At 40.2% G+C, this 16,324-nt stretch overlaps 1 protein-coding gene across 34 annotated transcripts in view; it reads left to right on the top strand.

Annotated features, from left to right (window-relative positions):
- Window positions 1-16,324, top strand: part of Macf1 (microtubule actin crosslinking factor 1) — a 334,558-nt gene that overhangs the window by 263,651 nt on the left and 54,583 nt on the right. For 31 of the 34 annotated variants that reach the window (XM_048815714.1, XM_048815707.1, XM_048815706.1 and 28 more), the window contains 3 exons: window positions 11,023-11,184; window positions 11,384-11,554; window positions 12,367-12,533. In XM_048815714.1, coding sequence (XP_048671671.1) covers window positions 11,023-11,184; window positions 11,384-11,554; window positions 12,367-12,533 — 500 coding nt within the window. Of the gene's footprint in view, window positions 1-134; window positions 4,647-11,022; window positions 11,185-11,383; window positions 11,555-12,366; window positions 12,534-16,324 lie in introns of those variants that run through there. The other 3 variants (XM_048815721.1, XM_048815720.1, XM_048815722.1) reach the window with 2 other exon arrangements.

Below are 16,324 nucleotides of genomic sequence, written 5' to 3'. Positions count from 1 at the left end.
CCTCCTCCCCTTGGCTTTCCGCGCCGCGCGCTCCCGGGCTTTCAGGGGGCTTCCCGGGCGGGGCGGCGCGGCGCGGCGCAGCGCAGCGGCGACGGCAGCGCGGGAAGGGGGAGGAGAACCACCAGCCAGCCAAGCACTTCCAACAAGCCGCGAGCGAGCGGGCCGCGCGGCACGAGGGAGGAGGGCTCGCCCCCACCCGCCCGGCCCGAGCGGAGCCTTTTGTTCCCAGCCAGAAGTTTGCATGCCGGGGCCGTGACAGCTGCGGGCGGGGAGGACCGCAGGGTAGTAGGGCCGGCGGCGCGGCGGAGAATAGAGGCGGCTGCTTGTCATGCAGTCCACGGCGCGGCGGCTGCGGGCTGAGGACTGGCGGCGGCGGGGGAGGCGGCGCCCACAGCACACGGGACTCAGCTGCCGGAGGAACAAACTAACTTCCTGAGCGCGGGACCTGAGCCCGGCGCGGCCGGGAACCACCTGCCAGCCTGCGGTGAGGTGACCCTGGTCCTCGGGGCGCGCGGGGGAGCGGGCGGTGCTGAGCTAGCCCCTCCGACAGCCCCTTAGCGGCTGCAGCTTGTCCGCCTCCGCCTTCAGAAAGGCCCGGCGCGCGGCTCCACTCGCCTTGTTTTGCGGCCACAGCGCAGGTCTGGCCTGGGAGCCACAACAATGCCATGATGTTTTGGAGACAGGAAGCCCCAAACTGGCCCCGAATGAAGGACTTCCTGTGTTTAAAGTTGCAGGAATATCCTCCGACCGGCCCAGTTCAAATGCAAACACCCCAACTAGGGAGAACGGAATGGCTAATTCAGACCAGCTGGACTCTCCTGGGCTGAAACGGAGGATAAAATGAAAAGTATTCTTAGGAGCTTGGGCCATACTTGAAGACTAGAGGCAGTGCCATTGTTATTAAAGGACACAGTCGGTATAAATTTGCTGCTTCCAACTCTTCTTCAGTGAGAAGTGAGTGGAACTATATATTGAATAAGACTTGTAAATATCAAATGATTTTTGTTGACTGAATTCAAAAGAGCAGTGCTCTTTTAAAAGTAAAACCAGAAGCCATACAAGGAATTACTTTATTGATTAAATTATAACATTTATCTGTCTGCAACTATGAGGCTGCTAGCTTATGAGGAAAAAGCTGTTTGTCTTAGAGCTTCATCCAGAATTGTTTCAAAGTGGGACTCTAGGTCTCTATTGAGGGCAGATGCAATTGGTGGTTTGGAGTATGAGCATGTAAAAGGATTTATAGCTCATGTAAAATGCATTTTGGGGGAATTTGTGAAAAAACTTTTGAAAGATTGATGATTCATCTTGATTGAAAAAGTATGGGTAAGCCACTCAGCAGGCCAGACTGTTTAAGGCGCAACCCCACTTGCCTGGGGAAAGGGGAGGATGAGGACGGCTATATAGAGGATTGCTATGTTCCACAGCGGTCTATATATGATACAATGAGGATAAATGAACAGATTGACCAGGGATCAAAGCTTAATCAGACTTCAAAAAGCACCATGGAGAAGATGGAAGGAAGTACCATATCCAGCAATGGTACATTAGGAGCAGCAGCTAATGTTTTTGAATCGAGAGCACCAGAAAGCAAAAAGCTGGATGAAAGAATAATCTTTGATGCATTAAAGCTAAGCAGTGACGTACAGAAGTCGGCACCTGTGCCACCCAGACGGCGGCCAAATGCAGAGCGCAAAGACAATGTTAACAGAAGATCTTGGAAGTCCTTCATGCCTCCCAACTTCCAGGAATTTGCAGAAAGAATGGAAGCTTCTCTCAGTGAAGTTTCAGAAGCTGGTGCTTCAAATCCTTCTTTGCAAGAGAAGAAAGAATCCAGTTCTGCATTAACAGGAAGTTCTGGTAATTTGGACCACAGGGAACCTCAATCAGAGTCACTAACTTTGGAACATGTGGCCAAATCTACAGGTATTCCAGGAGTGCAAGATATGAAAAACTTAAGTGGAGACTGCCAGGACTTCAGATTCCAGCACCACAGTGAGAGCTCTCCCCAGGAATTCCATCCTGTAGAATCAGAAACTGCAGCAGCAAGTGGTAACACAGATGTAACACAGGAACACAGATTCTCAAGTGCAACCTGGCCCAGGGCCACAAAAAGTTCTGCTACAGGAAGCTTTAGTGAGAAGCAGCACCCCCTTGGGGACACAGCCTGTACTGTGGAAATACCACCTCTCTCACCTTGCCTCAGTGAAGAGCTGTTGGATCCAGAATTGCATATTCTCGTAACCCCCAGTCTTAGAGAGAAAACAGAGTCTGAGCTAAAGTTTGAGGAGGATGAACGATGGATCATGATGGAGGCTGAGGAGGAGTGGGAGGAAGAGAAACTGTCAGAGAGAGAAAAGGCTCTTCTAATGGCAGATGAGAACAGCTTGGCAGATATTTTGGAAGAAAGAGAACAAGCAAATACTGTAGCAGTAGTAGAGGATGGAGCTAGTTGCTTAACTGCCACTTTGGGGACTTTTGACTCCCTACCTCTTGATCAGATTTGTTACTCTGATAACCCACAGACAGCTAGGGAACATTTGGCTTCTAAGCCCAAGGATGCACCCCTGGTTTGTAGTTGTGTTCCTGCAGGTGAGGATGCTATTGAGAGGAAAAATGGAACTGCTCAAGGGCTAGAGCATCTTGTTTCAGAATTAGAATGTACTGTTGGGCCTGTAGATGCAGAGCAGCTCTCGGATACAGATTCAGAGCAGATGTTTCTTGAACTTGAAAAGGAGTGTTTATGTGAAGAAGGAGTAGTTGAGCCACAGAATCAAGCCTCTTCTGAAGGGCTGGCCCCATCCCAGGATGCAGAAAATTCACTTGTAATTAGTCATTTTCCAGGGGCTGCCTTAGAAAAAGAACAACATTTAGGCTTTTTAAATGTAAGAGTAAAGGATCATGCTACCGGATTGGATTGTGAATATTTTAATGCCCTGGATTCTTCTCAGATGCCTAATGCTAGAGAACTTGTTGCCTACCCTGAAATCATGAGGGACAATTCCACAGTTAGCAAGGAGTATGAAAAAGTGCCTTTTAGCCCCAAGACTGGGGAGGAATTTAAGTCTCCAGTTGATCTGGAATCACTGAGAGAGCTGAACCCAGGAGGATTGCTTATCTCTGATCACAGGGCTTCTTATGAACAAAAACTATCAGGCTTTGTTACTTCTGAGCTAGCCAAAGAAGATGGTAATTTGTTCCAGGTAGACTGCAATCAAACTGAGGAAAATGTTGAGTGTATTGAGAGTGTACCCCTCAGTTTTGCTTCTAACTATGAACTAACAGTTGTAACCTCAGGACCTAAAGTAGAAGTGTTATTGTACGATTCAAATTTATTAACAAATGAAATTCATTTGGAAAGTGAGAAAGGAGCTATTAACCAAGAAAATAACAGTCTGGCATCCTTAGAAAATGCAGTCCCTTGTGAATTGTCCATACAGAAAGTTTGTAATGAGGCTAGTGAGGCAAAAGAGCTGGATTATCAAGCCAAGTTTGGGGGGGATGGAGCCCCAGCACATTTTCATACAGATTTCCCAGAGCAGGTCTTCCAGGATCTCCAGAGAAAGTCCCCAGAGTTAGAGATTCTGAGTCTGCACCTGCTTGCTGGAGAACTGAGACATGGTAGTGATGGAGTGGAAACTCTGAATGATGTAAAGCCTAAGCCAAATGTGGTGTCATCACAGGGAGAAATGGAATTGAGAGATTCAGATCCATTCCTGAATATCTTTGCAGAGGAACAAGTTACCAAAGCTGGTAATACTGAACCAGTTTTAGAGGAATGGATACCCAGCCTACAGAGACCTGCCCCAACTGCTGCAGTGCCTGCTGTAGAAGAAGATGCCCTTGATGCTACAGTGCCCACCCCAGAGGGCACTGCTATAGCTGCTGATGTTGTGTCCTTTCCAGAGGCTAACATCCCGGTTGTGTTAATGGTCACCCTAGAGGAGGATGCAACAACTGCTGAAGTCTCAGGCCTAGAGGTGGCTGCTGCTCCTGCTTTTGGAGTGCCTGTTCCTGAGGAGTCTGTTCCAATTGCTGCAGTGTCCTCAGAGGGGACTGCTGTAGTACCAGTCAAAGAGAATGACACCCCAGAGGAGCCTGTCTCCCCAGCTCCTGCAGGGCCCACCACCCCAGAGGAGCCTCCTTCTCCGACTCCTGCAGGGCCCACCACCCCAGAGGAGCCTTCTTCTCCGACTCCTGCAGGGCCCACCACCCCAGCAGAGCCTGTTTCCCCAGCCCCTGCAGGGTCCACCACCCTAGAGGAGCCTTCTTCTCTGGCTCCTGCAGGTCCCATCACCCCAGAGGAGCCTGCCTCCTTGGTTCCTGCAGGGCCCACCACCCCAGAGGAGCCTGATACTCAAGCTGTTAGAGTGTCCACCCCAGAAGGGCTAGCCACCCCAACTGCTACAGTGCCTGCTCTAGAGGAAGTTTCCCCCACTAGTGGACCCTTCCTGAGAGGTGCTGTACACAGTGATTCAGTGCCTATTGCAGAAGGCGGTACTTCTGTTCTGGGGGAGGCTTCTGCCACTGGAATGTGGATCAAGGAGGACCTGGATCCTTCAGCATTTGGAATAAAAGAGGTGCCTGGCACATTGCTACATGGGAAAATGCCTCTGACTGCAACTGGTGGATTAAATTCAAATGAGGTAATTATTGCTTATTTTGTTGCCAGAGAGGGTCTAGAGAGTAAAATGAGATTGGTGAGTTCTCAGACTTTGTGATAATGAGAAATGGCAGGTAGTCATTTCTTTTGTTCTTTTTTGCCTCACCCCACCCAGAATTATAATTTCCAGACTTTCTATTGAGTTTTTCCTAGTGAAAAAACTTTATAAATCATACTCTTATTTTTTATTCAGATAAGACTAAGGATAATAGGGATGTAAGTAGTTATTGATTTACATTTTTTTAAAAAAGACCATTAATAGGAAAGGATGATTCTGGTTTTGAAATAGATAGCTGGCTTGCTCCTTCCTAAATTTAGAGACTGCCTATTAATCAGTGATGTCAGCAGTTAGGTGGAGGCCCGAGTGTGAGCTTTGAGATGTAGAATAGCTCTTAACCACTCTGGGAAAATTATATTTTCTGAGCCTTAAGTTTCCTCATTTAGTAAGGCAGAACCCTTTGACGTTTGTAAGGATAAAATGAGATAGCACATGTAAAGAACCAAGTGTGTAAGATGTCAGTTGCTAACTGTACCCTCCCTTTCCCCTTCAAATAGATTGGTTAGGTAGAATTCGCCAAAGCAGATTGGGGAAAAGCAATATAAAGATGTGTGAGTAACAGGCTTTTTAATGCAAATGTGTTTCTTAAAGCCAGAGGTATTATTTAAAAATAAAAAAAAAAAAAGTAGAAGTATTTTAGTAATCTTGTGAAATTGCCTTTGTGTCGTTAAGCAAGTCACTTTGCTTTCCTGGACCTCTTGTTTCTTGATGTGAAAAAACGAGAATTGGGCTAAAGTGATCTCTTGTATCTTTCATAGCTCTTAAGATTTTAAATGTTAGCAGAATATGTGGGAAAATGTTCTACATCCTTGAACCCTCTAAGTTAAAGGAATTTGAGAACAGCATTCTGCAGTTTACCACCCAGGTATCATTTGGAATAGGTGAGAAGTAAAGGATTTAGAGGTTTAATCTAATAGGGATAACCAAATGAAGAGGTTGTTGTGATCTTACTCTGTCCCCAAGACCTGAAACTGCCTTTTTTACATTAGGCATTCACCATTGACTGAGTTAATGAGTATCAATCTCCTGGAGTAACAACGAGTGCTTCAATAAAGATGGGTCCTTTCCTCTACCCCATTGCAGAGTCTTTCAGGGCAGCTGTAGTCTGGTAGGACACCAATTAAATGTACAGTTGCCATCAACAAAATAATTTTTGATTGCATCCCATAAGCTGCCAATTTTGCCACAGATCTGCTTAACTGAGTTGTGGTTTCACTTTGGGCTTCACCAATTATTTTGTAATGTGGGATTCTATCAAATTAGAATGTATCACCTTTCAGATTTTTGGATTTTTTTTTTATTCTATTTTCTGAATGTTATTGAAGATAGGATTGACACTGACTTCCCAGTATCCTTTTCAAAGTCAAGACAATAGGTCAGTGGCAGAGTAAATTTCTTGTACTGACATTCTCGATAATACAGACTATTTCTATGGGCATAAAGCCTACAGCAAAAATCAATGAAGTACAGGGATTAAATTTGTAAGGAGCCAGTCAAATCTGTATAAAAACTCAGAGAAATTCTTAGTATTATTCTCCAGAATCTGTTTCCTTAACTGCAAAAATTAGTAGATGGGACTAGGTAATCTCTTAGGATCCTTCCAGCTGCAGGAGTTAGTCATTTTATGAAATACTGACTGATAAAAAGGACAGGGTTGTGGTTCAGTGGCAGAGCGCTTGCCTAGTATGCATGAGGCAACACATAAAAAATAAATAAGCTGGGCACAGTGGTGCATGCCTATAATCCCAGCATCTCAGGAGGCTGAGGCAAGAGGATCATGAGTTCAAAGCCAGCCTCAGCAATTTAGCAAGGTCCTATACAACTAGGTAAGACTGTCTCTAAATATAAAGTACGAAAGGACTAGGGCTGGGGCTCAATGGTTAAGTGCCCTGGGTTCAATCCCAGGTAATAATAAATAGATGTATTGTGTTCATCTGCAACTAAAAAATTTTAAAAAGAAGTTGGGCGCAGTGGCATACACCTTTAATCACAGCATTTGGGAGGCTGAGGCAGGAGGATTTCAAGTTCAAAGCCAGCCGCAGCAAAAGCAAGGTGCTAAGCAACTCAGCGAGATCCTGTCTCTAAATATAATACAAAATAGGGCTAGGGATGTTCAGTGGTTAAGTGCCCTTGAGTTCAATCCCCAGTACTCGCCCCCACCAAAGGAAAAAAAAAATTAAAAAGGAAATGATAGCTTTCCTACAAGATTGTCCATTTTTGAAGAACAGTTATTTCCTGGAATATGTGGAAGCAAGCAGATGTCTACATCTGCACAGAAAAAGACAGATCTAAGCCTGAGTCCCAGCCAAGAATGTTAGCCAGTAAGAATAAAGAGTGGCTATTTTAAAAATATTTATTGAAACAAATTGTTAGAGTTAACCAAAGTATAGGATTTTCTAAATTGATGAAATATTTTTAAAAGTTTTATAAGATAAGAGATGTTATGAATTTTATTTCTTCATTTTTAGAGGGTTGTTAGAGGCAATTGAACCTGTCATTTCTAAGCACACTTAGAACACAATAAGTGATCAAGCCTGTAATGTGATTTAGAGTGATCCTCTGTGTACATGTTATATATAAATGTACACATTTATACCTGGTTAAAAATATAGAGAGACTTTAAAAGTCAGTAACAACAGTTTGGTAGAGAAGCATAATGCTGAAACTTGTTTGCCATTTCTGTAGTAGGAGCTGAGGCCCACTAAGCACAAACTGTGAGTCACTGGTTCAATGAAAGGGAAAAAAAAACAAAAAACTTTTGTATAAAGTAGAGATTCTTTACAATTAAAATTTGTCAAGGAATCTTTTTAAGTGAAAATTGGGAAGCAACACAATCTGTTTGGTGTTTGAATGCTCACCTGATTGTCAGAAACTTGATGGGTTTGTTTGTTTTTCCTAATAACAGTTTCTATAATTAATTCATTCATGGAATAAATATTTATTGAGAACCTACTCTGTGCCAGATACTGGGTTCCCGCTCTGAACAGAATTAGCATGGTACCTGCCCTTGTGGAACCTAAAGTAGAGTGGGGGAGGCGGTGTCAAGCAAAAAATGACTCATCTAAATATACAGTTACAAACTATGATCGTGCTTTTTATTTAAAGATATCAGTAGATTTGAAGGTAATTTGATAGAGTCAAGAAATATTTTGGAAGTAGCCAACAAGACCTGATAATGACTTTTTTGTTGGGTGTGAGGGAGAGGGAATCAAGGATGACTTGTACATCCAAGTGGATGAGGATAATAGTTAATTGTTGATTTAGAGAAAAACAAATTTTAGGTAACAGAAAAGTAGGAGATACTGATTCATTTTGGAAGTTAGGTTCAAGATGGCTATGAATCATTTGTATATAAATAATAAGAAAGCAGTTGGATATTTAGATTTGAAAGATGAGAGATAATGGAGAATCATAAGCATTTTGCAGGACTAATATTTAAAGCCATGAGAATGGACGGAATTGCCCAGGAAGAATATGGAAAAAAAGAGGTCCTAGAATTGACATTTTCCCCTCATCCCCACCCCCAAGTACTCTTAACTTTAGAGGTCTAGAAGAAAAAGAGGAGAACAAAGGACATTTAAAAAAAAAAATAATGATCAATCAGGATGAAACTGGAATGATGTGATTATCACCAAAGATAAAAGTGTTCTAAGAAGTTCTTTGGGAAATTTTTTGTTTTATGTCCCAGTTGCATCTTACAACAATTTATAAGTGTGCAACTCTGGAAAATGTCTGCCAGTGTTGCTTATTTAATAATATGGCATGGTCCCATTTCACTGAACTGTGAAATACTAAGGAGTAGAAATTTTAATGCATCTAATAGCACAAGTTCTGCAAAACAGTTTTAATTAGGAGTTGAGAGAAGAAAACAAGTGTTTTTAGATTTACTTTATTTAATATTATTTGCTTGGGTTCAAAATAAATACCTTGATAATACTTATTTAGAGATACTTTCCTATGTTTTTCAACTTCTGCAAAATGATGGAGACAAATGCCCATTGTCCCTGTCAACTTAATCAATCAAGTGGAGATCAGAAACAAAGGAATATCTAATCCTTTATAGGAAATGTTTGTAAACAAAATCCAAATTTTTAAAGAATTAGTTGTATTTTATGAAGAGATTATTAAGCTTTAAATATATTTTACTTTTCTGTATCATGTTCACTGTCCAATAGAACTTCTGCCTAGATAGAGATGTTCTCTATTCATGACCATATACAATAAATAGGCACTAGCCACATGTAGCTGTTGACCACATGAAATGTGGCTAGGAATGGAATTTTTATTTAAATTTAACTTGAAATAGCTACTTGTAGCTGCTGGCTCCAATGTTAGATAGCACAGAAAGAATATAAATGCCACCTATAGTATAAGACAGAATTTGATTATTGGGTAAAAAGGGATCTTCCCTTTGTACCTCTGGTGCTCTTCTTTGCCATCATCACCACCATTGCTATATTGCACCAAAGTTACTTTAAATGTGGGAGAAACACACATCCGCTGGCTTCTGCTTATTTATCTTCAATGATAACATCTTTAATGTTACAAAGAGGAATTATAGCACTTGCATTTTCTGAGAATCATGTTGTTGGAGAAAGTTATTTAGCCTAACTGCCATGGAGTGTTGCCTAACAAAATATGGTTTAATCAAATTATAATAAAAAATGAAGTGCACTGATAATTACCTTTGTAACCTTCTCTTTTCAGTGTTCCGCTGGGGCTTTCCCTTTCTACTGACTCACTTATCCAACCATAGACCATTCTTCCTGGAATCAGATTCCTAATCCTAGTGTGATCTGTGGTCGCTCATGTAGTCCAAAATTAATTTTACCCAAACTTATAATTTTCTTTTGTCTTCTGTTTTCTCTCATCCTCTGGTCTTAATTGACCCACCTGTCTCACTAAAACTGAAGGGACTTTTTATGGAAGACCAGAAAGGAAGCCACTGTAACCCCAGCTATTTGGGAAACTAAGGCAAGAGGATTACAAGTTCAGGGCCAGAATGGGCAATTTAGAGAGACCCTGTCTCAAAATAAAATTAAAAGGGCTGGGGGTATGGTTCAGTGACCGAATACTTGCCAAGCCTCTGGCAAGGCCCTGAGTTCAGTACTGCAAAAAATAAAAATGGAACTAAATCCAGGCTACTGGAATATGGCTGGTTTTACCCTTTTGTAAAAGCTGAGAGAAATTTGATTGTAGAGACAAAATATTTTTTTTTCCTTATGATCAAAAGTACTGTTTTCTTATTCTTTTTGATTCCTTTTAGAAATATCTGAGTTGTAATAGAGCTTTGACTGTAGTAGGGAAAAATATGCACACTACTTATTACACTTGTTAAAATTGTTTTACAAGTCTGTTTCAGGATGAACATGATACACAGTCTCGTCTTTTAAGAAAGTATTCTTTGTTCCTCAGAATGTGTGTCTGAAATTGTTAAGGATGTCTCCCAATATTAAGGGGCCATTTTCCTTTGTAATCAGAGTACCCTTTCAAGATTATTGACTGTGTGTGGTCTGTGGCCTTGGAACAGAATGAAGTTAACTGCCAACAGGGGGATTAAACCACGAGGTTGGCATTTTTCCGAAGTGTTAGTATGTTTTGACTAATTGAGTTATTCTTACTAGTCAGAGAAGAGCATTGTCTGTTGTCAGCGGTCAGTTGAATCTATTCTCCAAGATATTTTTCATCTTAAATAATTGTTATTTAGTATCATTTTTTCCTTTTAAGATTTATATACATTGCACTTATTATATAATATTTGAGGCTGATGCTTCTGTATTCCCTCTAGCTTTTTCATTAAGAGTTCAGCAAAAATTAAAAAGAAGAAAGCAAAACCAGGAATAATTGGGTTAAAGAGCTAAGTAGTACCTTAACTCTGTAATTATATGTCAATGAGAGCATATATTGAAATATGAAACCACTATTTCTTTGATACTTATGTAGATAGCTAGCTTGCTTGCTTGCTTTTTTTTCCTAGTTCCTTCTACACTAAATCATAAATTTATCAAGAATATGCAGTTGCAACCAGGCACAGTGGTGCATGTCTGTAATCCCAGCGGCTCATGAGGTTGAGGCAGGAGAATCACAGATTCAAAGCCAGCCTCAGCAATTTAGCGAGGCCCTAAGCAACTCAGTGAGTCTCTAAATTTAAAAAAAATAAAAAGGACTGGGGATATGGCTCAGTGGTTAAGCACTCCTTGGGTTCAATCCCTGGTACCCAAAAAAAAAAAAAAAAAAAAATACCCTGTTCCTCTATGGGGTCTAATAGCCTTTAAATATTCTTTGGTTTGCAATTATCCAGATGTTTCAGAAAGAACAAGTGGATCCTCTTCAGATGAAATTGCAGCAGGTTAATGGACTTGGCCAGGGACTCATTCAGAGTGCAGGAAAAAACTGTGATGTACAGGGTTTAGAACATGACATGGAAGAGATCAATGCTCGATGGAATACACTGAATAAAAAGGTGAGTGGCAAAGGGGTAGGTAACAATTGTTCTGGGACCAGAAGGCATAGAAGAGAAACATCTACATCTAAAGTTTCTCTGGAACCTGATTGCAAGTAAATATTTGACCATTGCAATCTATAGGTACTAAAAGGGATCAATAGTAATTTAAAAAACACTCTTTCCTTTCTCATAATGAGCCTCTGTGACTGTAACACAGGTTGCACAAAGAATTGCACAACTACAGGAGGCTTTGTTGCATTGTGGGAAGTTTCAAGATGCCTTGGAGCCATTGCTCAGCTGGTTGGCAGACACTGAGGAGCTCATAGCCAATCAGAAACCTCCATCTGCTGAGTATAAAGTGGTGAAAGCACAGATTCAAGAACAGAAGGTGAGTGAGAATGTTGGGACAGTGAACTGAAACAGCCTTAGGGAGTGGTAGACAACACATTTGCTTGTAGTTTAAAGAACAAGTCAATTCTAGTAGAATCTTAACCTACTTTGTGTCATCCTGAAAAGAGAAGCAGGAATTCATTTTTATCATGTTACTCTAACCTGCTAGTTTGCTATGGCAGATGTTAGACTAAACAAGTTTACTTGTTCATTTTTTTTTATTTCAATGTTTCGTTCACAGCTTTATGTTAAGTTTTTGTTTCAGGATCAGCAATATTCTAAGTAAAATTACACATCATGTACAGAGTTTTATCTGTATTTGTTGTTGTTTTTAATTTCTTTTTCAGTGCATTTTTCCTTTATCCCAAAGGAAATTTTACTTCCTTTTATTTTTTCAGTTTTACTTGAGGTACAATTGACAAAATAAAAATACATGTATTTACAACTTATGATGTGATGTTTTGATAGATGTATATATTGTGAAATAATTCCCTTGATCAAGCTAACACATCCCTCACCTCACATACTCACTATTTTTAAGTGCACTTTTGTCTTGGTCCAGAGGAACTCCCCTGTTAATGACATAAGAGCAGTCATAGATCCATTTAAAAGCTCTAAGTGTATAAAAAGTTTGGGTGGTAGTGGTAGGAACTATGTTGTATCTCATGTTTTTGCCTCAAGGGTGGGAAAAACTTGTATTATCGACATAAGCTTGGGATTTAGGACAGTAGGGTTGTTTTGTTTTTTCATCCTACTTGAAACTTGAAACTGAGCAGGTGTTGTTGCTTTTCATTTTCTTTAAACTTATAGTTGCTCCAACGACTCCTAGATGACAGAAAGGCCACGGTAGACATGCTTCAGGCAGAAGGAGGCAGAATAGCCCAGTCAGCTGAGGTGGCTGATAGAGAGAAAATCACTGGGCAGTTGAGGAGTCTTGAAAGTAGATGGACTGAACTACTCAGCAAGGCAGCCGCCAGGTAAGGCCAAAGGAGTTTTAAAAGAATGGGTCAGGGGTCTGTTTTGTCCTTTGTTTGTCTTACTGTCACTGATGTTTTAAGAGGTCCTGGATGATTCATATAGAGCTTCGGAAGGTGTTTTAGATCCTCATAACCAGAATCACTCTGAGAAAATGAGCTTCAGCTACTTATAAGTGGAAGATTCACTGATCTATGTAGTGGTTCTGCTGCACAATAGTTGTGGTTCCAAAGAACAGACACAGACTTCTGTAATCCAGCCAAGTTATTTTCTCTGAGTTTTTGAAACAGATTTTTCTTCCTTCATGTTTATAAATAATGCTTTTGCTATTTGGAATTGAAATTTGTCATGCTGCTTTTCTGTTAGCTTATCTTGATTTTAGATGTCTTTGCCTCTAGGAGCTAGCCTGTGATTCTGATAAGAATATGGCCATTCAAGAAATGTATGGATATTCTTTACTCATTTGCCAAAAGACCGAAAGTGTACTTTCTCCCTCCAAGGAAGTAGTTCTCTTTCCATAACTAACCATCATGTCTCTTAAGCTTAATAAATCACATGGATGTCTTTACTTTTAGCTTATACGATCCAAAGTCTTAATAAATGCCAGATTATCAGATATCAGTAAGAATAGTAGAGCTGATAGTTTTCTAGGTAGATACTGGCAGTCTTCAAAGGACTACCTCATTAGTATATTTCTTCTACCTGCCTATGACTTGGCTTATTTATCATCTGAGTTGCAAAGTACAGCTTGCCCATTTTAGTGAGAAAAATAAAATAGAAAGAATTTAACTTATTTCCAGATTTACATTGCTTTTTTTTTCCCTTTTCTTTTTGTCCATTTCCATTAATGGTTTCCTGGGCCTAAAAACATCAATCCTGCCATGTACAATGGTGCATGTCTATAATCCCCGCAGCTCTGGAGGCTAAGGCAGGAGGATCCTGAGTTCAAAGTCGCCTCAGCAAAAAGAGAGGCACTAAGCAACTCAGTGAGACCGTGTCTTTAAATAAAATTCAAAATAGGGCTGGGGATGTGGTTCAATGGTTGAGTGTCCCTGAGTTCAATTCCCGGTACCAACAAAAACAATCCTTTTAGCCTTCTTTTATGCCCCATATGTACCAGGTTGCTGAATTCTGTCCTTTTTACTTCTACAATGTCTTTCCTTTCATCTGTTTGTCTAATTCTCACTCACCTACCTTAGTTCATGATTCATGAGCTGTCATCTTGGGCTGTTAAGGTAGCTTTCTAGCTAATCACTCTTCTACTTATCCTCAGGCCTTTTTCTCTTCTCATCTCCCAGCTGCAGGTATATTTTTTTCAAGTACATGTTTGATCATATCTCAAAGACATTTAAATGCTCCCTGTTGCCTATAACATAAAATCTAAACTATTTCACTCAACATTCAAAGCCTTCTATTTGACCCTAACTACCTTAAATTTCACTGTTATTATTCTCACTCTTTATTGGTAAAATGTATTTTGTTCTTTAACATCTTCTTTCAATTTTCTACTCCTGTCATTTCTATTGTTGTTACATTCTATATGAAATGCTTTTGTCCCTCTCCCCTTCCATGAAACCCTTTGTTTTTTGTTTTTTAGGTCCTGGTGATTGCACTGAGCCACATTCCCAGCCCTTTTTAAGTTTTATTTTGAGACAGGTCTCACTAAGTTGCTCAGGGCCTCGATAAATTGCTAAAACTGGCTTTGAACTCATAATCCTGCTCCAGCTTCCCAATCGCTGGGATTACAGGCATGAGCCACCATGCCTGGACCCCAGGCTTTTTTATTTTTTAAATTACTGAAACTGACCTCAAACTTGCAATCCTCCTCTATCAGCCTCCTGTGTAGCTGGGATTACAGGTGTTGGCCACCAGGCCCAACAACTCTACCTCTTAACTGCCATAACTATATCTGCACCTTGCATTGTGGCCATTCATTTTATGTATTTATTTTCATGGTCCATAAGTTCCTTAATGTCATGATTTTCTTCTTTGGTTCTCTCATTCTACTGTACTTGCCTCCATCCTTCTGGCCTAATACAGTTTCTGAGCCAGTATAAAGATAAGTAACAATAGTAGTTTCCTTTGTTATAGTCATTCTAAAGTCTTTTATCTGAATTCTTTAATTTTGGATATTTGATGCTTCTAAATTATTTTATCAACTTTCTTAATCCCCCAAATTTTATTATATTGACTTCTTCAAACTTTAAGATTCCAAGATCAGAGATGAGTCAAAAAGATAGAAATTAGATAATATTCTTAAAATGAAATTCTAGTTTAATAATAATCTTTAAGATACATATTTCAGTTGCATTGATTCAAGATGTATTTTGAAGGCAAGGAAATGGATTTTTATAGGAAAGGGATTTCTGTAATACTTAATTTGTTATTTAAAAAATGGTAGTGGGCTGGGGTTCTGGCTCAGCAGTAGAGCACTAACCTAGCATATGTGATGCCCTGGGTTCCATCTTTAGTGCCACATAAAAATAAACAAATAAAATAAAGGTACTGTGTCCAACTATAACTAAAAAATAAATTTAAAAAAAAAAAATGGTAGCATCTGCCAGGCGCGGTGGCACATGCCTGTAATCCCAGTGGCTTGGGAGGCTGAGGCCATAGGATTGCGGCGAGTTCAGAGCCAGCCTTAGCAACGTCAAGGCACTAAGCAACTCAGACCCTGTCTCTAAAGTTCAAAATAGGGCTGGGAATGTGCCTCAGTGGTTGAGAGCCCCTGGGTTAAATCCCTGGTACGGGGGCGGGGGGATAGCATCCAGAAATGTGTTTTTCTTTATATTCAAATATAATTTCCAGATAACTAAAATGCTAATTCTTTTTATTTGAATCATTTCTCTCTTTTTTTTAAATAAATATTTTTAGTTGTAAATAGGAACAATGCCTTTATTTTGTTTATTTAGTTTTCTTGTGGTGTTGGGGATCAAACCCAGTGCCTCACACATGCTTTGCAAGCACTCTATCACTGAGCTACAATCCCAGCCCACTAAATCATTTCTTATTAAAAATAAGTTTGTCAGGATGTAATCAGCATATGACTTGGCACAAAGCAGGTGTTGAGTAAAGTTAACCAAAGCACATCATATAATCCCAGGCCTTTTCAAATGGATTATTATTGAGTCTGCTCTTAGTAATTTAAAGTTAGGGCCTTTCATTATTAATCTGTGAGCTAATATAGTTCTGTGGTTGTTTTTGTATCTCTTCCTGGTCAAGCTGCCTCCAACAGACTTTATTCCTCTCTGTAATTTGCTGCTTTTAATCTATAGTGTACTTGAAATCCAAACTTAGTATGATGTTATATTAAATAAGAGTTAAGATTCTAAGTAAACTATGGAGTCTTTTCAGCACTTTTGCCTATTTCTGTTGACAAATTCAGCCAATCTAGGGTGTTTGTTACTGTGATTTTGCCTTAAGTCTGGATTAAAACTTATATTTTGGGCTTGGAATTGCCTGGTTGTATTTTTGGGATATGGAGAGGGAGTTCTATCTCAGAGAACTGTATTACCTTTGTTCTTAAGATACTTTCCTTAGCTCACACATGAAGGTACAGTGACAAAGACAGGAAGATTTTTTTGACCCCTTTAAACTTTATTTTGGCCATATTTAGGTGGAATCACATTACATTATATTTTAGAAATGGAATGTGCATTGTACATAATAGTGGGTTCATTTTGATGTATTTACATGCATAGAATATAATTCACTGCATTTCAATCCCCAGTCTTTCACTTTCCCTCCCTCCTTTCCTCCCCCCCCCCCCCGCCTTTCCTCTTTCTCTTCTTCT

Source organism: Marmota marmota, unplaced genomic scaffold (assembly GCF_001458135.2).
Source record: "Marmota marmota marmota unplaced genomic scaffold, marMar, whole genome shotgun sequence".
NCBI classification, from domain to species: domain Eukaryota; kingdom Metazoa; phylum Chordata; class Mammalia; order Rodentia; family Sciuridae; genus Marmota; species Marmota marmota.
This window is presented reverse-complemented; position numbering and strand designations above follow the sequence as displayed.